At 40.5% G+C, this 23,773-nt stretch overlaps 1 protein-coding gene across 1 annotated transcript in view; it reads left to right on the top strand.

Moving 5' to 3' along the window:
* The window catches only part of LOC115193479 (phospholipid phosphatase 4-like), an 80,959-nt gene that overhangs the window by 10,552 nt on the left and 46,634 nt on the right, over window positions 1–23,773 (top strand). The window contains exon 3 of the mRNA XM_029752162.1: window positions 5,564–5,654. Coding sequence (XP_029608022.1) covers window positions 5,564–5,654 — 91 coding nt within the window. The remainder of the gene's footprint in view (window positions 1–5,563; window positions 5,655–23,773) is intronic.

Below are 23,773 nucleotides of genomic sequence, written 5' to 3'. Positions count from 1 at the left end.
ACAATAGATATTTTATTCCTTCTCTTTTAGCCAGGTAAATACTGATCGTCTTTTTTTATTATCTGCTAAGCCATTACAATTGTAATTGGCTATACTTATTTCACCACTTACCCTAATGAGACACAACTTTCAATTCTATTTTTCGAAATATATGTTTGTAAACGTACCATTAAAAAGTAACATGATGATTGATTGTATATATAGCTGTACCATGATATTTGCATTGCTACAAAGTAAACCTCCAATTGGTCCCCACTATTCCACCTGCTAAAAGCCCTCCTCATCCCGAGTTGGGTTGTCATCCCAATGCCCGGCAGACCACCCCCGACCCCCCGTATCCCATAGTCCTGAAAAGACTGGGATCCATCCTTCGGAAAGAGCACACAGTGCCATTTACAGAACAGAAGTAGATCAACCGCCAAATGCATTTCCATTGCCTTCACCTCAATTTGTATTACATATAGCCATCAAAAAATATATATATTTTAATAATCCTGTTTCTTATTTTCCATAATTAGCTATTCATATTTATAGTAATGTAGGCAATTTATGCAAAGGATTTTACCTCTCATCAGTCTCGTCATTACCAAAATTACATTATTGCAAGCAATTATTATATTAGCAAACAATTATTGTGAACATCCTATATTGTCCCTAACATATTTTACTTCTTCGCAACAGTTGTGGGATACCCACACAACCATAGGCTCACATTCTCAACAGTTGCACCATCCCAGAATCCAACTCAAGAAAGGTCTTGATTTACAAATGCATATACAGTTGCAGCTGTATGAGAAGGCCTGCAAGACTGTGCAAAACAAATGGGCAGAAATGGAGAGATTTTATTAACCATTGTCACATCCTAGATGATGGAGGTCAAATGTACACCTTTTCCCTGAAACACCCACAACACGGTACCCCGTATTGACCATCAATAGCTATTTTACAGGGGTGCTTGACTGCTGTTGTTAGGACAGAACGCTCAGATCAACCCTTAAAGAGATGGGTGGGTCAAACGCTTAAGAACGATGCTGAATGGGTGTAGAAAACGAAGGACTCTCCAGTAGTAGGTATCAAAACATTCAAAGGCCATTTTCTCAATAGTGAGTTTACAAGTTTATCAACTTTCAATGCAAAATTACTTTCCCATTGTTCCTCAACTGCAGTGTATGATTATACCATTATGTAGCTCTGAGTCTCTACTTTTATCCAATGTAGATAAACACAATTTCAAATTTTGCAACATAAGACCGATTTCAGCTGGTCGGTCACAAATGTTGATTGATCATTTTCATTTTTCAGATAGGCCGAGTTTGGGTGTCTAAAGATAAGCAGCTGTAACATCGCAATGCTTTCAATATTGTGGATGAAGATGTAACATACTCTGGTGAATTTGTTACGGTATTTGTGAGGAAGAGCAGGGCTACCCGGCTGGCAAGGAATTTTAGCAACCAGGAAATGGTGGAGCGATTTCTGCATAGTGCATCTTTAATTGTCATTTGACTGTTTGCAAGCCGTCCTAATTAGCTGATTGCAAACCTGTGGCCTTCTGCCTCAAGCGCTTCACTTTCAATGTTACCTAAAAGAAAAATGCTACGATTAATAATTTTTTCAATGTGAGACTCATTGGCCTTTGCTCATTTTCTGTGAAGAACATGTAAAATAACACATTTTCATTGAGTGCACACTGTGCAGCGCCCTACACATTTATATTACTTATGTGGTGTTCGTGTCCACTGGACCCAAGGGTAATAAAAGTGTGGAAAAGTGGGTAGGTGAAACAAGTAAAAATGAAGAAAAAAAGGTTTGCTGTGTGCCTTCATTCTGTCTCTCTCCTCCCTGGGCCTTCTGTTTCAACATAGCACCAAGAATCTGTCAACAGCGGCGTTTTGTTCGTGCGTTCTAGACACTATCCGAAATGGTAAAGGAGTTCTGTATCTATAATTCTTTAAAAAAAATATATGTTTTTTGTGAACGTTTATCGTGAGTAATTTAGTAAATTCACCGGAAGTTTGCGGTGGAAATGCTAGTTCTGAACGTCACATGCTAATGTAAAAAGCTGTTTTTTGATATAAATATGAACTTGATTGAACAAAACATGCATGTATTGTATAACATAATGTCCTAGGAGTGTCATCTGATTAAGATCATCAAAGGTTAGTGCTGCATTTAGCTGTGGTTTGGGTTTATGTGACATTATATGCTAGCTTGAAAAATGGGTGTCTGATTATTTCTGGCTGGGTACTCTGCTGACATAATCTAATGTTTTGCTTTCGTTGTAAAGCCTTTTTGAAATTGGACAGTGTGGTTAGATTAACGAGAGTCTTGTCTTTAAAATGGTGTAAAATAGTCATATGTTTGAGAAATTGAAGTAATAGCATTTCTAAGGTATTTGAATAACGCGCCACGGGATTCCACTGGCTGTTGAGTAGGTGGGACGATTTCGTCCCACATACCCTAGAGAGGTTAACTGAAACTCAATGTTTAATAATTAAACATAGTGAATTGATTTGATAAAATAACAGTCATCACATTAATGAGAGTCATGTCACGACACAGGCCTACTTCAATATACAGTGAATCAATCAATCATTCATTCATTTGTGCATGTCATCACACAGCATACAAGTCATCTTTAAATACATTCAATCATGTTTGTTATAAAATTAAATAACAAAGGGAGCCTTGAATATTTAAACAATGAATAAACCTCAACATGTCGGCTAAAGCGGTTGAATTCAGGAATGCATTTGACTGTTTTTAATATTAGGAAAATATGTCGCTGTACAACATGACCGGTCGGGAGTAGGCCTAGGCTACTAAGTGACTTTGAGTGAAGAGCAAAATAATGCTAACATTTCCACACCCTAACTGTAGGCTAACCAATACCCAAACAGAGTTCAGTGAAAATAAAAATCTAATTGATTTCTCAAGACCAGTCCCCATGCTTGTCTCAGAGCAGCACAAAACAGTGCTGAAAAGTTTGACCACACGCGAATAGGCTATTGTTTCAAATCCGATTATAACAATTGGATGACTTTGGGAGTTTCAGTAAGCAACAATTTGTTGCCTTCATTAGCCTACTTTATTCCAATATTTATGTTATTCCCATAGTAATTCGTTATGGATCCATCCAGATGTGGTTAGAAAACAATGCATTTGGTGGACTATGAAGAAATGGAAGAAGTGACATAACTTGCAAACACCCATGAATACATTTAAAGTCCCTAAACTTGGCAAGAGTCTATTGTCCTGCTGATAACCCATCAAGGGTGGTAGGCTTCTTATGTATTCTTAAAATAACTCCAGTACAGAGAAGAGAAAGGACCCTTGGAATAATTAAACAATGAAAAAACTGCAGGTGACTCCAGGTTACAATAGGCCATAAGTATACTGCAGATCGCCGATTGTCCTCACCTTGATTATGCTGTAACAACATACTATAGCATGACCAGGATCTCTATTCATAAGTGAACAGATTATGGCTTTCAGGAGGAAAGGAAAATCTACTGGAGACATTTCAAAAATACTATTATATTGGGGGATTATGTAGCTGAGATGTTCAGTAGTTGAAATAAACATCTGCATTTTGTATTTTTATCATTCTTTTATTAACAAAAGCATAAAGATGTTGATGAAAAAATACTGTACATTCTATGCTTGATCCAACATTTTATGTAATTTTAATGCTGGGTTAATAATAATATAAATAATAATAATAATAATAATAATCGTTGGATAACAGATCGGCTCTCGGAACTCATTAAGAGGCAGCATCTATCCACCATCTACCACTAACGGTCGCAGCATAAACTCAAAACTTTTAAAGGAAGAACCACTGTAGTCTAGCTCTCCCCTCACTTGAGAATATCAATCACCTCCAGCTCATGGCTTCAGCCAATCAGACTAACCCCATGCACCCCACACTGGCCCCATGCACTTATCATGCATCCTGTGATTGGTCAGATGCTCCTAGCAGTCTAGTCAATCTAGTCCTTTGCATGCTCCCTCAAACGTATAAGTATTAGCCAGGCCTGAACCATGTCTTCTGGTCTGAGAACGTGAGTGGATATGTAGGCATGGGATGTGTACTCAAAATAAGTTGTTGTCGATGTTGTTGTCATTGCAGTATGTGCAGAGTAGCATTATTCTATGTAGTTCTCATTCCTGTTATTACTACGTTACTACTACTGATATTGTCTGCATTGATTAGTCACTGTTTACTACTTCCTATTTCCTATAGATTTAAATACAGTCCTTGCTCTTGAATGTTGGTGTGCAATAGCCTACTATATGCTATATACAGTCCTTGCCATTATTCTTACTGTCCTATTGCCATGCTAGTCATTAATCTGGTGTTACTATGTAATACATGGTAATTATTAGGTCAATATTAGATACAATCCTTGTTGTTCTATCCCATATCCCACTCTATCGTACTGCATATTTCCATTCAGGCCAGTGTATTTATCTCCTGTATAGCATATTCATTCTACAGTATCTCTGTTTCTGTCCGTTACAGAACCATCCCCATGCATATGCCCATGTTCATCTCCAGTGTGTTTAAATAAAGTTCCTGTGTGTGTTAATTCTTTGGCTGCCCCCATCTAACTGGGGACGTGTGTCACAGGTCAGCAAATACACAGAGTGACAGCGGCTTACTGCTGTCCCCTGATACACATTGAAGAAGGTTAACACCATAATGTCTGTGTAACTTCCTCCCCTGCCTTCTATAAAAAGCAAGGGAAATTATATTAAAAAAACTAAAAAGGAACTCTCTCCAAAAAGAAATGTTATTGTCATGACAAAATAACATATTTGTATTGACAAAGCACTAATATTCAAACTTTGCTTCTCCATCTATCGCTTTTGTGCTTCACACAGACAGGGCTGTGCCTATCCTGTATCTAATCCATAGTCATCCTTCATCCCAGAAGTTAAAGAGCCCTACTCAGTCTGACCTCTTATAGACCCACTATGATCTCCTGGGTGAGGTTATAATTGCCAGAGAGCGATAGTGATTTTGATACAGATTGCTTAACTGATACGATACATTTGAATTTAAAGACTTAAATGGTCCAATTATTGCTATCTCAGGGGAAATGTGATGTGCTGTGAACATCAATGTGCTGCACATCTTATGAATCAAGTGTTTGCATCCACTGCAGATTTTGAAGGAAAAACAGGATTATTGAATTGGGTCTGAAAGTAATTAATTAACACTTTTTGAAGCAGAAATAATAACCTGGTATCTGCGATGGCCCAAGTCTCCTATGGAGTAACAGCCACTGAACACCAAACAGAATGCTCCCTTTAGTGCAAGAGATTCCAGAGCACGATAAAGAACCTTGTCGGTGGCAGCTCATTTTGCACTATTTTGATTAAAACTTTTAACGGTAGATGCCACACTGCACACTCCCAGTGGAAGGAAAAGTAATTTTGTGTCAAGCCAGGAAAATCGCTCTAGTGGACCTCTTTGGGAAATGATTAAGAGTTCCTGTAATCGACAACAATGTCAGTGATACTGTACTTTAGATTGTGCTTCTTCTTGTTTTCGTCACAGGCAATTTCGTTTCTCACTCCTTTGGCTGTGATATTCGTGGTAAAGATCATTCGGCGGACAGATAAGACAGAAATCAAGGAAGCGTGTCTAGGTATGTATGTTTTGGACCCTTAAAATGACTCATAATTTTCTTGAAACTATTATCATTATTTACATCCTGCAGAAATGCTGTGAGTATGATTAAATAAGTGGTTGTAATGCAGGCCATACCACATCTCAAATCCAATAGGAGGAATAGTAGTTGGTAAGCTAACATCTAATGGGGATCCGAATAAACAACTTTAATAAGGTTAATTACATCATCCTCCTTTCGTTCTTCATATTCACTATTATCCTGAATCTGTGTTTTATTATGCCAATTGTTGGTCACACTATAAACAAACTACAACTTATAAAGGCTTTATATAGCATACATAAAGTCATCAGAAGCATGACATAAATGCTTCACACATCATCTATAAGCTTATGTCATACTATGTATATATGGTGTATAAAGTGTGACATAACAGTGATGTTTTCTAATGCGGACTTGATGTGAAAGAAATACGGTAGGGTGCTTGAGTTGTGATGACTGGTCTAATGTGTGGGAATGAAATCAGTGAGTTGATATGTCCATATTAAGTGCATATTATGTATTTTTGCATTACTGAGGCATAGAAATTGTGGGGGGGGGTGCTAAGCTGACATATGGAATTGTTTTACGATGGTAATCCTATGGATCATTTAGCTATTTGATTTGGAATTTTAGGAACCCTTTAGATACCACTAAAATAAATATGGGGTGGCGTTGGACTAGTAACCGAAAGGTTGCAAGATCAAATCCCCAAGCTGACAAGGTAAAAATCTGCCGTTCTGCCCCTGATCAAGGCAGCTAACCCACTGTTCCTAGGCCGTCATTGAAAATAAGAATTTGTTCTTAACTGAATTGCCTAGTTAAATAAAGTTTAAAAAATGATTTGATAAAATATAGATTTTTTGCTTTTACTATTAAAGCCCATGTAAATGCATTGAATAACACGTTCATAAATGGCATAAAGGACAGTCAAAAAAGGAATAATAAGAAACAAGGTTTTGAATTTTCTGTCCTAAATCAAGGATATGTATGTACAGTATTGTCACAGGAATTTTTCTATCCCAATGATAATAATTAACAATCAATAAGCCTTGACTAATCCCCAAGGTTTGTAAGACACTGGGTTAATAATAATTAGGCAAGGACTCAGCTTTCTGCAAAAGGTCTGTACAGTTTATTCAGAGAATGTTCGGAGGTCCAAATAACAAAGACATTCATTTTATGCTAACTCTCCACTTACGCACATACCTCCACACAAACAGTAGGTGAGTTGTATCCCTCCCTGGAGTTCCCATCACTGTTAATCACTACCTAGTGCTGTCTGTTCCTTTCCCCCGAGATTAGAGAAACCCCTAGAGTTACTCCCTTTCTCCTCTAAGTTACTCCAAGTTCCTCGGCTGCCGGGTCAATCACAGTCTACCTGTTGTTATCTTAGGCCCACTAAAACACACACACACACACACATTTTGTCCCGGGCCTCTACTAGACCTTATGGGCCTGTCGATTAGTACTTTAATTATTCATTATACATGCTACATAACTACTAATTACTAATTGGTTACGTGACAGGATTGGATTCTTTATTCATTTACCTTTATTATATAATTCCCTTATCAAGTATATATATATGTATATATTTTTACAAATATTTAACCCCTTTTTTTGGGTAGGCACAAAACTACCTTCATACAGTACTCGTTTTTAAAAAACGGTACCGGTTACTTTCAGACGAGTCCCGTGACACTTGTGAGAGTTGTAGAGCAAAACGGAGAACGCATCAGGTAACACTTTACATCAAGTGCACATTAATTAGTATGAAACTAAATAGTAATAAATGTACTCATAACATAGTAGTTACATGTAAACGTTTTAGAACACCTACACATTCAAGGGTTTTTCTTTATTTTTACTATTTTCCACATTGTAGAATAATAGTGAAGACATCAAAACTATGAAATAGCACATGGAATCATGTAGTAACCAAAAAAGTGTTAAACAAATTCTTCTTCGAGTAACCACCCTTTGCCTCGATGACAGCTTAGCACACTCTTGGTATTATCTCAACCAGCTTCACCTGGAATGTTTTTCCAACAGTCTTGAAGGAGTTCCCACAAATGCTAAGCACTTGTTGGCTGCTTTAATTTCATTCTGTGGTCCGACTCATCCAAAACCATGTCAATTTGGTTGAGGTCGGGGGATTGTGGAGCCAGGTGTATGTAATAAGGGTTAAGCAGTATAGGTTATTACACAAGTGGAACAAAGGTATGTAGTTACAAACCAGCTTGTCTGAGATTATTCCACATGTGTAATTACTCATGATTTATGTAATTACAAGATGTCTTGTTCCAAATGTAACTAACATGTTCTGTAATTACACTTTGCAGTCCCCTGTGTAGCATATGTAACCTTGTTACATGTAACTACATAAATCACTCCCACCAAAATAAGCTAGGCTAGGACTCCACCAGCTACTGTAACAATGCACACCCTATCATTAACTAAAGCTAGAGTTATCTTATTTCCATATTATTTGGCTTAAAGGATGTATTGAATTAAACCTGGTCCCGACTGAGTCCGAACGCTCCTTGGCGACAACACCACCAGGCTCCAGAGCATCGAAGCTGTAAAACAGGAAATAACAAACAAACAAATTGAAGACATTACAACCATGCATAACATCAATTCACCTCCCAAGTTTAGATAGGAAGAATTACCTCATACAATGCAATGAAAATTATATTCACCTGAAGTGCTGGTACTGCTTGATCTGTGGCAGCGGCCTGAAGTACGGAGTCAGGTGTTGTTGCCAGCCATAGCTTTCCACCAGTACCGTACCATCCTCCAGTCCTATCAGCTGTAGGATGTTGACCCCTGTCACAGTGCTGTCCTTTTCAACACCAGCAATCTCAGACAAAGTGTTCACTCTGGTCTTTCTGGAGCACTGCTTGATGAGGCTGAAGCACCAGTCGGGGGCAAACATGGTGTGGCCTGTGATCAGGAAGTGAAGGTCCAAACTGTGGTGGAGCTTGTGCATGGTCCGCCAGGCACAATACCAGAGCACAAACTTGTTCTTGTTTTTGCCACTGCAGTTATCACAATTCAGGTCCACACGTTTCCCCTACTCCGTGGTTGGTGAAGAAACGGCGCATGTAGTTGATGACTGTGCTGCTGCATTTGCTGGAAGACAACAATCAATGAAGTAGTTGACTTGTGGTATTCCTTCACAGCAGACACCAAACAAGCCACACTTGCAAGGAGTTAAAAAGTAGATGGGACATGGCTAATTAGGGTCAGAATGATAGTGCACCTGCAAACAACAAAAGAACATTAAGATACATTACAATTAATTGTCTCACCCCTGTCAATCTGTCTTTCCATCTCTCAGTGAAAGGTATTTGCCTGCCTCCCATATACAGACGTGCTCAAATTTGTTGGTACCCCTCCACAAAAAACAAAGAATGCACAGTTCTCTCTGAAATAACTTGAAACTGACAAAAGTAATTGGCATCCACCATTGTTTATTCCATATTTAATAGAAATCTGACTTTGCTTTAGATTTTTTATTAAACATAATATTGTAAATAATAAAACAAACGAAAATGGCATGGACAAATATGATGGGACCCTTAACCTAATATTTTGTTGCACAACCTTTAGAGGCAATCACTGCAATCAACATTTTCTGTAGCTCTCAATGAGACTTCTGCACCTGTTAACAGGTATTTTGGCACACTCTTCCTGAGCAAACTGCTCCAGCGCTCTCAGGTTTGATGGGTGCCTTCTCCGGACTGCAAGTTTCAGCTCTTTCCATAGATGTTCGATAGGATTCAGATCACGTCTCGTAGAAGGCTACTTCAGAATAGTCCAATGTTTTGTTCTTATTCATTCTTGGGTTCTTTTAGCTGTGAGTTTTGGGTCATTATCCTGTTGGAGGACCCGTGACCTGCGACTGAGACAGAGCTTTCTGACACTGGGCAGTACGTTTCACTCCACAATGCCTTGATAGTCTTGAGATTTCATTGTAACCTGCACAGATTCAAGGCACACAGCAAAGCAGCACCAAAACATAACTGAGCCTCGTCCATGATTCACTGTAGGTATGGTGTTCTTTTCTTTGAAAGCTTCATGTTGTCGTCTGTGAACATAGAGCTGATGTGACTTGACAAAAAGCTCCAGTGTTGACTCATCTGTGCAAAGGACTTTCTCCCAGAGGGATGGTGGTTTGTCGATATGCATTTTAGCAAATTCCAGTCTGGCTTTTTAATGTTTTTCTTTCAAAAGTGGAGTCCTCCTGGGTCTCCTTCCATGGAACCCACTTTCGCTCAAAAAACGATGGATGGTGCGATCAGAAACTGACGTACCTTCACCTTGGAGTTTAGCTTGTATGTCTTTGGCAGCTATCCTTGGTTCTTCTTCTACCATTCGCACTATCCTTCTGTTCAATCTGGGGTCGATGTTCCTCTTGCGGCCCCACCCAGGGAGGTTGGCTACAGTTCCTGTGATGTCCTGACCAGTAAAGGGGTCATTTTGTTATTGTAGTTGGTCAGGACGTGGCAGGGGTGTGTTTGTTTTGTGTTGTTGGGTTTTTTGGGTACTGTTCTATGTCCTGTATTTCTATGTTTGAATTTCTAGATAGTCTATTTCTATGTTCAGGGTTTTGGTTTGGCCTTCAATTGGAGCCAGCTGTTATACGTTGCCTTTAATTGGAGGCCATATTTAAGTAGGGGTTTTTGTTTTGTGGGAGGTTGTCTCCGTGGATAGGTAGTGTACCTTACAGGACTGTCGTTTGTTTTCTTGTTTTGTTTCAATGTTCACTAGTAAATAAAAGTATAAGTATGGACACTTACCACGCTGCGTATTGGTCCGGTGATTTCTCCTCTTCAGCCGATGAACTTTATGACAGTTCCATGGACCTTAAACTTCTTAATAATATTTGTCACTGTTGTCACAGGAACATCAAGCTGCTTGGAGATAGTCTTGTAGCCTTTTCCTTCACCATGCTTGTCTATTATTTTCTTTCTGATCTCCTCAGACAAATCTCTCCTTTGCTTTCTCTAGTCCATGTTCAGTGTGGTGCACATAATGATACCAAACAGCACAGTGACTAGTTCCCAGACAGAAATAATCAGACACCCATTTTTCAAGCTAGCATATAATATCACAAAAACCAAAACCACAGCTAAATGCAGCACTAACCTTTGATGATCTTCATCAGATGACACTCCTAGGACATTATGTTATACAATACATGCATGTTTTGTTCAATCAAGTTCATATGTAACGGCCGTCGTCAGAATTAGACCAAGGTGCAGCAGAGGATGTGTTCATCATTAGAATTTTAATTAAAAAAACAAGAGAACACTACAAAAATGAACAAAAACAACAGCAAACAGTCCTGTTAGGAAAATACTCAAAACAGAAACAATTACCCACAAAATCCAAAGGAAAAACATGCTCCTTATGTGTGACTCCCAATCAGCAACAACGACCTTCAGCTGTGCCTGATTGGGAGCCACACACGGCCCAAAACAAAGCAATACAAAAACATAGAAAAAGGAACATAGAATGCCCACCCAATGTAACACCCTGGCCTAACCAAAATAAAGAACAAAAACCCCTCTCTATGGCCAGGGCGTTACATCATATTTATATCAAAAACCAGCTTTTTACATTAGCATGTGACGTTCAGAACTAGCATACCCACCGAAACTTCCGGTGAATTTACTAAATTACTCACGATAAACGTTCACAAAAAACATTAATTATTTTAAGAATTATAGATACAGAACTCCTTTATGCAACCGCGGTGTCCGATTTTAAAATAGCCTTTCGGTGAAAGCACATTTTGCAATATTCTGAGTAGATAGCCCGGCCATCATGGCTAGCTATTTTGACACCCACCAAGTTTGGCACTCACCAAACTCAGATTTACTATAAGAAAAATTGGATTACCTTTGCTGTTCTTCTTCAGAATGTACTCCCAGGACTCTACTTCAACACCCAATGTTGTTTTGGTTCCAAATAATCCATAGTTATATCCAAATAGCGGCGTTTTGTTCTTGCGTTCAAGACACTATCCGAAGGGTGACGCGCCGGCGCATATCGTGACAAAAAAATTCTAAATATTCCATTACCGTACTTCGAAGCATGTCAAACGCTGTTTAAAATCAATTTTTATGCAATTTTTCTCGTAAAATAGTGATAATATTCCGACCGGGAGACGTTGTTTTCGTTCAAAGAGTGAAAGAAGAAAATGGTGTCTTCACGTGCATGCGCACGCCCATGTCGTTGTTCTCAGATCGACCACTATCCAAATCCCCTACTGTTTTCCACCCAGGGACTGCAGAGTCATCATTCCCCGTTCTGGCGCCTTCTGAGAGCCTATGGAAGCCTTAGAAAATGTCACGTTACAGCAGAGATCCTCTGTTTTCCATATAGAGGCTATAGAAGGCCAAGAAATGGTCAGAGGGCACTTCCTGTATGGAATCTTCTCAGGTTTTGGCCTGCCATATGAGTGCTGTTATACTCACAGACACCATTCAAACAGTTTTAGAAACTTTAGGGTATTTTCTATCCAAATCAAATAATTATATGCATATTCTAGTTTCTGGGCAGGAGTTATAACCAGATTAAATCGGGTACGTTTTTTTATCCGGCCATGAAAATACTGCCCCCTATCCTAAACAGGTTAACCAGTTGGGGCTAGGGGGCAATATTTGCATGGCCGGATAAAAATGTACCCAATTTAAACTGGTTACTACTCTTGCCCAGAAACGAGAATATGCATATAATTTGTAGATTTGGATAGAAAACACTCTAAAGTTTCTAAAACTGTTTGAATGGTGTCTGTGAGTATAACAGAACTCATATGGCAGGCCAAAACCTGAGAAGATTCCATACAGGAAGTGCCCTCTCTGACAATTTGTTGTCGTTCTGTTGCTTCTCTATCAAAAATACAGCATCTGTGCTGTAACGTGACATTTTCTAAGGCTTCCATTGGCTCTCTAAAGCCACCAGAAAGTGGAATGGTGTGTCTGCTGTCTCTGGGCAAAGAACAGCAGCAGAATTTGTAAGTGGTCAGCCTGTGGGCAGTGAGACTGATATGCGCATTCACGAGACTACTCCATTTTTTGTTGCCCGGTTGGAATATTATCGCTATTTTACGAGAAAAATAGCATAAAAATTGATTTTAAACAGCGTTTGATATGCTTCGAAGTACGGTAATGGAATATTTTGAATTTTTTTGTCACGATATGCGCCGGCGCGTCACCCTTCGGATAGTGACCTGAACGCACGAACAAAACGGAGGTATTTGGATATGACTATGGATTATTTGGAACCAAAACAACATTTGTTGTTCAAGTAGAAGTCCTGGGAGTGCATTCTGACAAAGAACAGCAAAGGTAATCCAATTTTTCTAATAGTAATTCTGAGTTTGGGGAGCCCCAAACTTGGTGGGTGTCAAATTAGCTAGCCGTGATGGCCGGGATATGTACTCAGAATATTGCAAAATGTGCTTTCGCCGAAAAGCTATTTTAAAATCTGACACCACGATTGCATAAAGGAGTTCTGTATCTATAATTCAAGCATCCCACCTAGCCCATAGAAGTTAAATAAATGAACACTGAACAAAAAGAACGACAAAAACAGTCCTGTCAGGCACACAGCTAAACAAGAAACAACTACCCACAAAACCCATAGAAAAACACCCCTACTAAATAGGACCTTCAATTAGAGGCAACGAGGAACAACTCCCTCCAATTGAAGGTCAAAACAATAAACTAAACATAGAAAAAGAATAACTAGAAAATAGAACATAGAAATACAAAACATAGAACACTACCCAAAAACCCTTACAACACAAAACAAACACACCCCTGCCACGTCCTGACCAAACTACAATAACAAATAACCCCTTATACTGGTCAGGACGTGACAGTACCCCCCCCCACCACCTAAACATAAAAAACACAAAAATAAACCCAAACTAAAGGGAGGGAAGGGAGGGAGGGTGGCCACCGTCACCGACGGTTCTTGTGCTACACCCCCCCCCTCCCCAATCCTCCTACTACGGAGGTGGCTCAGGCTCCGGCCTTAGTCCCCAACCTAACCTGTCCACCCCCGCTGAAGGGTCAGGGCTAAGGCGCGTCGCTGGAGACCTCGAGTTGATGTGCATCCCTGGAGACCTCGGACTGGCGGGTGACTCTGGGAGCTCCGGACTGGAGGGCAACTCTGGGTGTGCGCATTCCGGGCTGTAGGGCGACTCTGGCTGCACCGATTCTGGACTGTAAGGTGACTCTCTCGGTTCTGGACTGTAGGCCGTCTCTCTCGGTTCTGGACTGTAGGCCTTCTCTCTTGGTTCTGAACTGTAGGCCTTCTCTCTTGGTTCCGGACTGTAGGCCGTATCTCTTGGTTCTGGACTGTAGAACGTCTCTCGGTTCCGGACTGTAGGACGTCGCCGGAAGCACTGGACGGGGAACTGTCGTCGGAAGCTCTGGACGAAGGGCTGTCACCGGAAGCTCTGGACGGGGAACTGTCACCGGAAGCTCTGGACGGGGAACTGTCACCGGAAGCTCTGGACGGGGAACTGTCACCGGAAGCTCTGGACGGGGACTGCGCACTGAAAGCCTGATGCGTGGGGCTGGCTTTGGAGACACCAGACTATTTACACGCAACACAGGGCTAGTGCGAGGAGCAGGAGCAGGACGTACTGGACTGGGCTGACGCACTGGAGGCCTGGTGCGTGGGGGCTGGTACTGGAGGTTCCAGACTGGGGACACGCACCCCAAGGCTAGTACGAGGAGCGGGAACAGGACATACTGGACTGGGCTGACGCACTGGAGGCCTGGTGCGTGGTGCTGGCTTTGGAGACGGCAGACTAGGGACACGCACCTTGAGGCTAGTACAAGGAGCAGGAACTGGATACACCGGGCCATGAACCAGCACTGGAGGTCTGGAGCGCACAGCTGCACCACCCGGCCTGGCTGGGTAGTCACAGTAGCCCTGCAGTGGCCAAATGTGCTGCGCAGGCATACTCCTACCAGGCTGCACGCCCACTCTAGCACGGCACTTGCGAGGGGCTGGGATTGCTCACACCAGACTGTGCGTGCACATGGGCGAGATTGTGCGCACCTCCACATAGACCGGCGCTCTCCTGATCCGCTGCTCCCCATAAAGAGCACGGGAAGTTGGCTTAGGGCTCTTGCCTGACCTAGCCACACTCCCCGTGTGCCCCCCCCAACAACCAAAAAATATTTTGGGGCTGCTTTTCACACTGTCCAATCGGCGTGTATAATGCCTCATAACGGCGCCGCTCCGCCTTGGCTGCCTCCAGCTCCTCCTTAGGGCGACGGTATTCCCCAGCCTGGTGCCATGGTCCAGCCCTGTCTAGAATTTCCTCCCATGTCCAAGATTCCAGATAGTTCCTCTCCTGGTGCTGCTCCTTCCTCCGCTGCTTGGTCTGTTGTTGGTGGTTAGTTCTGTCACGGGCGTCGTAGTGATTGGAACAAAATGCAGCGGGAATGTGAATGCTCATTTTCTTCTTTATTAAATAAATGAACACTTAACAAAAAGAACGACGAAAACAGTCCTGTCAGGCACACAGCTAAACAAGAAACAACTACCCATAAAACCCATAGAAAAACACCCCTACTAAATAGGACCTTCAATTAGAGGCAACGAGGAACAGCTGCCTCCAATTGAAGGTCAAAACAATAAACTAAACATAGAAATAGAATAACTAGAAAATAGAACATAGAAATACAAAACATAGAACACTACCCAAAAACCCTGACAACACAAAACAAACAGACCCCTGCCATGTCCTGACCAAACTACAATAACAAATAACCCCTTATACTGATCAGGACGTGACAATAATTAATCTCTTTTCACAGCTTCTTTGCTTTATTCTATGACATTTGGCATTTTGTATTTATTAGGATCACCATTAGCTGTTGCAAAAGCAGCAGCTACTCTTCCTGGGGTCCACACAAAACACAATACAGAGCATCAATAAACAAAAACGGCTCAAGGACAGAACTACATATTTCTTTTTTCAAAGGCACACGTAGCCTACATATCAATGCATACACCAAAACTGTCTAGGTCAAATAGGGGAGAAGCCATACCAAAGGCATGCAACATTTCATGATAAAATACCTTTTAAATGTTATCAATTTTCAGGAGGAATGAAGCATTATTTCAATGAGCTATGAGGGTACCAACAAATTTGAGCATGTCTGAATATACACTACCGGTCAAAAGTTTTAGAACACCTACTCAAGGCTTTTTCTTTATTTTTACTATTTTCTACATTGTAGAATAATAGTGAAGACATAAAAACTATGAGAACACATATGGAATCATGTAGTAACCAAAAAAAGTATTATACAAATCAAAATATATTTTCTATTTGAGATTCTTCAAATAGCCACCCTTTGCTCTGATGACAGCTTTGCACACTCTTCTCATTCTCTCAACCAGCTTCACCTGGAATGATTTTCCAACAGTCATGACGGAGGTCCCACATATGCTGAGGACTTGTTGGCTGCTTTCCCTTAAGTCTGCGGTTCTACTCATCCCAAACCATCTCAATTTGGTTGGGGGATTGTGGAGGCCCGGTCATCTGATGCAGCACTCCATCACTCTCCTTCTTGGTCAAATAGCCCTTACACAGCCTGGAGGTGTGTTGGGTCATTGTCCTGTTGAAAAACAAATGATAGTGGGACTATGAGCAAACCAGGTGGGATGGCATATCGCTGCAGAATGCTGTGGTAGCCATGCTGGTTAAGTGTGCCTTGAATTCTAAATAAATCAGAGACAGTGTCACCAGCATATCACCCCCACACCATTACATCTCCCCCTCAATGCTTTACAGTGGGAAATACACATGCAGATATCATCCGTTCACCAAATACCTCTCTGCAGCTGCCACCACAACCTCTAATTTCTGTGACTTCCGTTCCATCCCTGCAGGACAGTTGATAACCATTGCTATAAGTGCTAAAAATACAATCTTATTGAAACGTATATCCCTTTATTGTCTATCCCTCTTTAATGGTATATCTCTGCTACTCTCACCACTCCTCCCCCTTAACCCATCTTCCTCTACTTTCTTCACTGCCTCAGCATATGACAACTTCTGCATTACTCTAACCCTGGAAACCTCAACCTGCCCCTCTCGCACGGAAACCTCAACCTGCCTCTCTGCTACAATTAACACATTCTACTACTTTTCCCAATACTACACATTCCTTTGTCTCATGCCTTTCTGTACACTTCTCACACCTTGGATCCTCCCTCCTAAACACTGCTGCCACATGCCCATAAGCTTGACACCTGTAACATCGTCATGTATTCGGCACATACGCTTGTACCTCTTGAGGCTACCCTAGGATAGGGGGCGCCACAGCGCATTTTGAAAAAAATGTGTTCCCATTTTCAACGGCCTACTAATCAAACTCAGAAGCTAGGACATACATATACTTATTTTATATGGATAGAAAACACCCTAAAGTTTCTAAAACTGTTTGAATGGTGTCTGTGAGTATAACAGAACTCATATGGCAGTCAAAACCCCGAGACCGATTGAAACAGGAAGTGGGATTCTGAATTGTGGACTCGACTTCACAGCCTTGCCTGTAATTCACAACGTGAGATATCGTTCATTGAGCACTTTCTATTGCTTCCACTAGATGTCCCCAGTCTTTACAAAGTGTTTTGAGCCTTCTACTGTCGAAACTCAGTGAAGGAGACGCTGTGGCAATTGGTCACAATAGGAGGACCATCAGCATTGTGACGTCGGCGGCCGTGTCTACCCCCACATTTGGAAACGTTTTGAAACACAATGCAATCGTCCCACTCGAATCTTATTGGCTCTCTTGTTGAAACAGGCCCTGAAGATTAATGTTATACAACGTTTGACATGTTTGAACGAACCTAAAGGAGGGAAAAAAGTTATTTTTCGAAACCGTAGTCCCGCGCCCGGATCAGCATTTGGATACAGCCTTCAGACGCGCTAACAACAGCAAGCTAATGGAACATAAAGGATGGACTTTTTCGACCGAAAATACATTTGTCGTGGACCTGGGATTCCTGGAAGTGCTTTCTGATGAAGACAACTAAAGGTAAGGGATTATTGACAATATTATACAAGATTAGATGTGATTTGCGATTGTTCTAAGATGGCGCCGAGCTAGGTTTACTAGCTCATTTTCTGAGTATCGCATCCCCTTTTATCTCAAAGTGTTATTACCCTGTAAAGTTAATTTAAAATCTGTTATGACAGGTGTTTTCAAGAGATATTCATATATAAATCTTAGATTGACAATATAAAATAAAAAAATCGTTTTCGAATAGTAATTTAGGAAATTGTAGCACTGTTTCCCGGGACGCATTTTATGGGAAAATAGTTAGCCAATGTCAGACGCCGATGTAAAATGCTGTTTTTATATAGAAATATGACCTTTATTGAACAAAAGAATGCATGCTGTGTGTAACATGATGTCCTAGGTGTGTCATCTGATGAAGTTTGTAAAAGGTTAGTGCTGCATTTAGCTGTTTTTTGGTTATTTGTGATGCATGTGGTTGGTCGGGAAATTCAAATGATGCTACTTTTACCATGTACTCCTCTAACATAATCTAATGTTGTGCTTTTCCTGTAAAACCTTTTTGAAATCGGACGACGAGGGTCGATTCAAGAGAGGTGTATCTATAAAACGATATGAGACAGTCCTATATTTGAAAAAATATATATATTGAATTTCGTTATGCTAATGTCGCTAGGAGTTTTTCGCTGGAAAATGATCCCGCTGACGGGATGAGACGCTCAAGAGGATTTATAACATATATCCTAACTTCACTTTGTCTGGCAAAGACTCAACTTCAAAACTCAACAGAACAGACAATGACTCTTCTGTTCCCCCACTCTCACCATCCTGTCTGCATCACATCAAACGATGAGCATCACATACACCAGGAATCTTTCTCCTCACCTGGCAAACATTAAATATACTGCTACCCCAGTTATCATTCCTTTCATTTGTGCCCTTTCTTGAGAGTGAAACAATTCACTTTTCTTGCCCCCATTCGTTTTACTCCGAGCGCATTCTCCCTCTGACCAACAGAAACACAACCAATTTTCACTAGACCACTTTTGGTTACCCACACCGATTCCACATTACTCAACTCTTTTTTTCACCTACCATGATACCACAAATGGATCAGTCAAAAGGCAAGAGTACACTTTTTCCATAAACTTCACTCCTACTGTCATCTTTTTCCATATCTTCGGTGCATACCTCGTCTCCAATAACTTCACTACACGTACCACCTCCAATACTTCACCCTCACTCACTTCCATTTCTCCTCCTGTCTTTAGCTCCCTCTGCTTACACATTCTACCATTCTTCTTTAACAAACCATCTTCCTTTTTTCCACCATTATAATCTGACTCAAGCTCACCCTCTTCTTCCCTCTCGCTCTTAGACCTCCTCTCCCTCTCTTTTTCCCTCTATTCCTCCTCAGTTTTCCAAGTGCACATCCCCTTATGATAATACTGCACTACTCCTGACAAACATCTTGTTCTTGCTTTCTCAAGGGACTCAAGGGACTCCGCACACAAACTCATCTCTCGGCATGTCCAGCCCACTCATTATCTCAGCCAATCATGGCTAGCGAGAAGGTTGCTGACTTTTTCTGTGGCTAAACCAACTAGAATCGTAATTGAACAATTTAATTTGTATTTACAGATGGAATACAAGTTTGATATTAAGGCACATGAAAGTTCATACGTTCGAGAAGACATTTCTGCCAAAACAAACGCATTTTGATAAAAACATTTTTTTACGTTCAAACGAATCTCCTGTGAAGTCGTGACTTGCGACATACGCTTAGTTTCCTGAATCGGATCACATATTATTTGGCTTAAAGGATGTACTGAATTAAATGTAAGAACAATATATTTACAATGGATATGCATGTAACTACAACGTACCTACCATGAGCAAGCAACTTAATGTAAAGTGAAACACATAATGCTATAACCTTTGTAAATACTATGTACCTGCCTTTGAAAAGGGAATTAAGGGTTTATTTATCTGGCTTCAAAGGTGTATTGTAAGTGAAATACTGTTCAAAATAATATAATTTATAATGTTAATGTAGGTAGTCATGAGCAAGCAGCTTCAAGTAAAGTGAAACACAGTAGGGTAAACCTTTTTATTACAATCATTGGGAAAATACACTTCAATGTAGAATAACTGTTGTTACAGCACCTAAGTGTAAATACAATATACGTTTAATACAATTACATATTTCACAGGATATATTAACATTTCAGTTATTACAATGTTGTTAATGCAGACTGAGAAGAGCTCCATCTTCTTAACCCCTGGTTGGGCTCGGGACGGACATCCAGCGAAAAATCCTATCGCCATTAGCGTAACAAAATCTAATATATATATTTTTTCAAATATAGGACTATGTTATATCGTTCTATAGATACACCTCTCCTGAATCGAACCACGTTGTCCGATTTCAAAAAGGCTTTACAGCAAAAGCAAAACATTAGATTATGTTAGAGGAGTATATCGTAAAAGTAGCCACAGCCATTTTCCGACCAACCACATGCATCACAAATAACCAAAAAACAGCTAAATGCAGCACTAACCTTTGACAATCTTCATCAGATGACACACCTAGGACATCATGTTACACAATACATGCATTCTTTTGTTCGATAAAGTTCATATTTATATATAAAAACAGCATTTTACATCGGCGCGTGACGTTGACTAACTATTTTCCCTCAAATGCATCCGGTGAAACAGCGCTACAATTTACTAAATTACTATTCGAAAACATTTTTAAAATGCAATATTGTCATTCTAAGATTTATAGATGAATATCTCTTGAAAGCACCTGTAATGCCAGATTTAAAAATAACTTTACTGGGTAATCACACTTTGCGATAAAAGGGGATGCGATACTCAGAACAATAGGCTACCGTTACAGGTCAGCGCCATCTTGGAACAATTGCATATCAAATCTACTCTTGTATACTATTGTCAATAATTCCTTACCTTTGATTATCTTTATCAGAAAGCACTTCCAGGCATCCCAGGTCCACAACAAATGTATTTTCGTTCGAAAAAGTTAATCCTTTACATCCCAATAGCTTGTTCTTGTTAGCGCGTTCTGAAGGCTGCTCCAAAACTTCCGTCGGCTGCGGGACTTCTCTCTCAACAAAATGCATTTTCTTTAAATTTAGGTTCGTTCAAACATGTCAAACGTTGTATAACAGAAATCTTTAGGGCCTTTTTCAACCAGAGCTCCAATAAGATTCAAGGGGGACGATTGCATTGTGTTTCAAAACGTTTCGAAAGGGGAGGGTAGCCAGGGGCGCCGGCGTCATAATGGTGATGCCCTCTCCGTGTGACCACGTTCCACTGCGTCTCATTCATTCAGTTTTCACAGTAGAAGGCTCAAATCACTTTGTAAATACTGGGGACATCTAGTGGAAGCAATAGGAAGTGCTCAATGAACCATTGCTCACGGTGTGATTTATAGGCAAGGTGCTGAAGTTGAGTCCGCAATTCAGAATTCCACATCCTGTTACGATCGGTCTCGGGGTTTTGACTGAAGTTTTAGAAATGTTATGGTGTTTTCTATCCACAAGTTTTAATTATATGCATATCCTAGCTTCTGAGTTTGAGTAGGAGGCCGTTTAAAATGGGCACGAATTTTTTTCAAAAATCGCTGTAGCGCCCCCTATCCTAGGCGACCGTCAAGAGGTTAATCATAGCCTCAAATTTGTCCTGCACATTGAATATATTTCTATTTATTTTTTATTTCAACTTTATTTAACCAGGTAGGCCAGTTGAGAACACATACTCATTATCAACTGCGACCTGGTAAAGATAAAGCAAAGCAGTGCGACAAAAAACACTACACAGGGTGGAAAAACAAACGTACAGTCAATAACACAATAGAAAAATCTACAGTTGAATGAGTAGGTTTACACACACATTAGCCAAATACATTTAAACTCAGTTTTTCACAATTCCTGACATTTAATCCTAGTAAAAATTCAATTTTAGGTCAGTTAGGATCACCACTTTATTTTAAGAATGTGAAATGTCAGAATAATAGTGGAGAGAATGATTTATTTCAGCTTTTATTTCTTTCATCACATTCCCAGTGAGTCAGAAGTTTACAAACACTCAATTAGTATTTGGTAGCAATGCCTTAGAATTGTATAACTTGGGTCAAATGTTTCAGGTAGCCTTCCACAAGCTCCCACAATAAGTTGGGTGAATTTTGGCCCATTCCTCCTGACAGAGCTTGTGTAACTGGTTTGTAGGCCTCCTTGCTCGCACACACTTTTTCAGTTCTGCCCACACATTTTCTATAGGATTGAGGTCAGGGCTTTCTGAGGGCCACTCCAATACCTTGACTTTGTTGTCCTTAAGCTATTTTGCCACAACTGTGGAAGTATGCTTGGGGTCAAAGTTCATTTGGAAGACACATTTGTGACCAAGCTTTAACTTCCTGATTAATGTCTTGAGATGTTGCTTCAATATATCCACTTCATTTTCCTGCCTCATGATGCAATCTATTTTGTGAAGTGCACCAGTCCCTCCTGCAGCAAAGCACCCCCACAACATGATGCTGCCAACCCCGTTCTTCACGGCTGGGATGGTTATCTTTGGCTTGCAAGCCTCCCCCTTTTCACTCCAAACATAACGATGGTCATTATGTCCAAACAGTTCCATTTTTGTTTCATCAGACCAGGGGACATTGCTCCAAAAAGTATGATCTTTGTCCCCATGTGCAGTTGCAAACCATAGTCTGGCTTTTCTTTGGTGGTTTTGGAGCAGTGGCTTCTTCCTTGCTGAGCGGCCTTTCAGGTTATGTCGATATAGGACTTGTTTTACTGTGGATATAGATACGTTTTTCCCTGTATCCTCCAGCATCTTCACAATCCTTTGCTGTTGTTCTGAGATTGATTTGCACTTTTCGCACCAAAGCACGTTCATCTCTAGGAGACAGAACGCATCTCCTTCCTGAGCGGTATGACACCTGAGTGGTCCCATGGTGTTTATACTTGCGTACTATTGTTTGTACAGATGAACATGGTACCTTCAGGTGTTTGGAAATTGTTCCCGAGGATGAACCAGACTTGTGGAGTTCTACAATTTATTTTTCTGAGGTCTTGGCTGATTTCTTTTGATTTTCCCATGATGTCAAGCAAAGAGGCACTGAGTTTGAAGGTAGGCCTTGAAATACATCCACAGGTACACCTCCAATTCACTCAAATGATGTCAATTAGCCTGTCATAAGCTGCTAAAGCCATGACATAATTTTCTGGGATTTTCCAAGCTGTTAAAAGGCACAGTCAACTTAGTGTATTTAAACCTCTGAGTGCCAAATCAGGATGTTTTGGCCATTTGCAATATGATTTCATAGGAAGTCAAAAGTCGAAGTCAAAAGTCAGTGAACCATTGCCAAATGCCATAAGAAATGTCCAAATCCAATATGAAAGTAGTGAAAGTGCCAAATCAGGATGTTATGTCCATTTGCCATTTATGATCATAGGAAGTCGGTTTCCAAACCCAAAAGTCAGTGAACCATGTCCAAATGGCATTTATACTGCCCAAATGATATATAGCACTATGTTAATCAGGACAACAGTTATCAGCTGTGCTAACATAATTGCAAAAGGGTTTTCTAATGATCAGCCTTTTAAAAGGATAATCTTGGATTAGCTAACACAACGTGCCATTGGAACACAGGAGTGATGGTTGCTGATAATGGGCCTCTGTACGCCTATGTAGATATTCCATAAAAATCTGCCGTTTCCAGCTACCATAGTCATTTACAAGATTAACAAAGTCTACACTGTATTTCTGATTAATTTGATGTTATTTTAATGGACAAGAAATGTGATTTTCTTTCAAAAACAAGGATATTTCTAAGTGACCCCAAACTTTTGAATGGTAGCGTATGTGTTTTGATTTAGAATCCACCATTACCATGCACCTGTCTCGAAACAGTGGAAAAAATACATGCCATCTATGCACTTAAATAGCGAATGGAGGACGCTTTTCTTGTGTTTCATTTTCATGCCAGCCAGG

Source organism: Salmo trutta, chromosome 5 (genome assembly GCF_901001165.1).
Source record: "Salmo trutta chromosome 5, fSalTru1.1, whole genome shotgun sequence".
Taxonomy (NCBI): Eukaryota; Metazoa; Chordata; class Actinopteri; order Salmoniformes; family Salmonidae; genus Salmo; species Salmo trutta.
The sequence above is the reverse complement of the archived record's forward strand: the minus strand, read 5'-3'. Positions and strand labels throughout refer to the sequence as shown.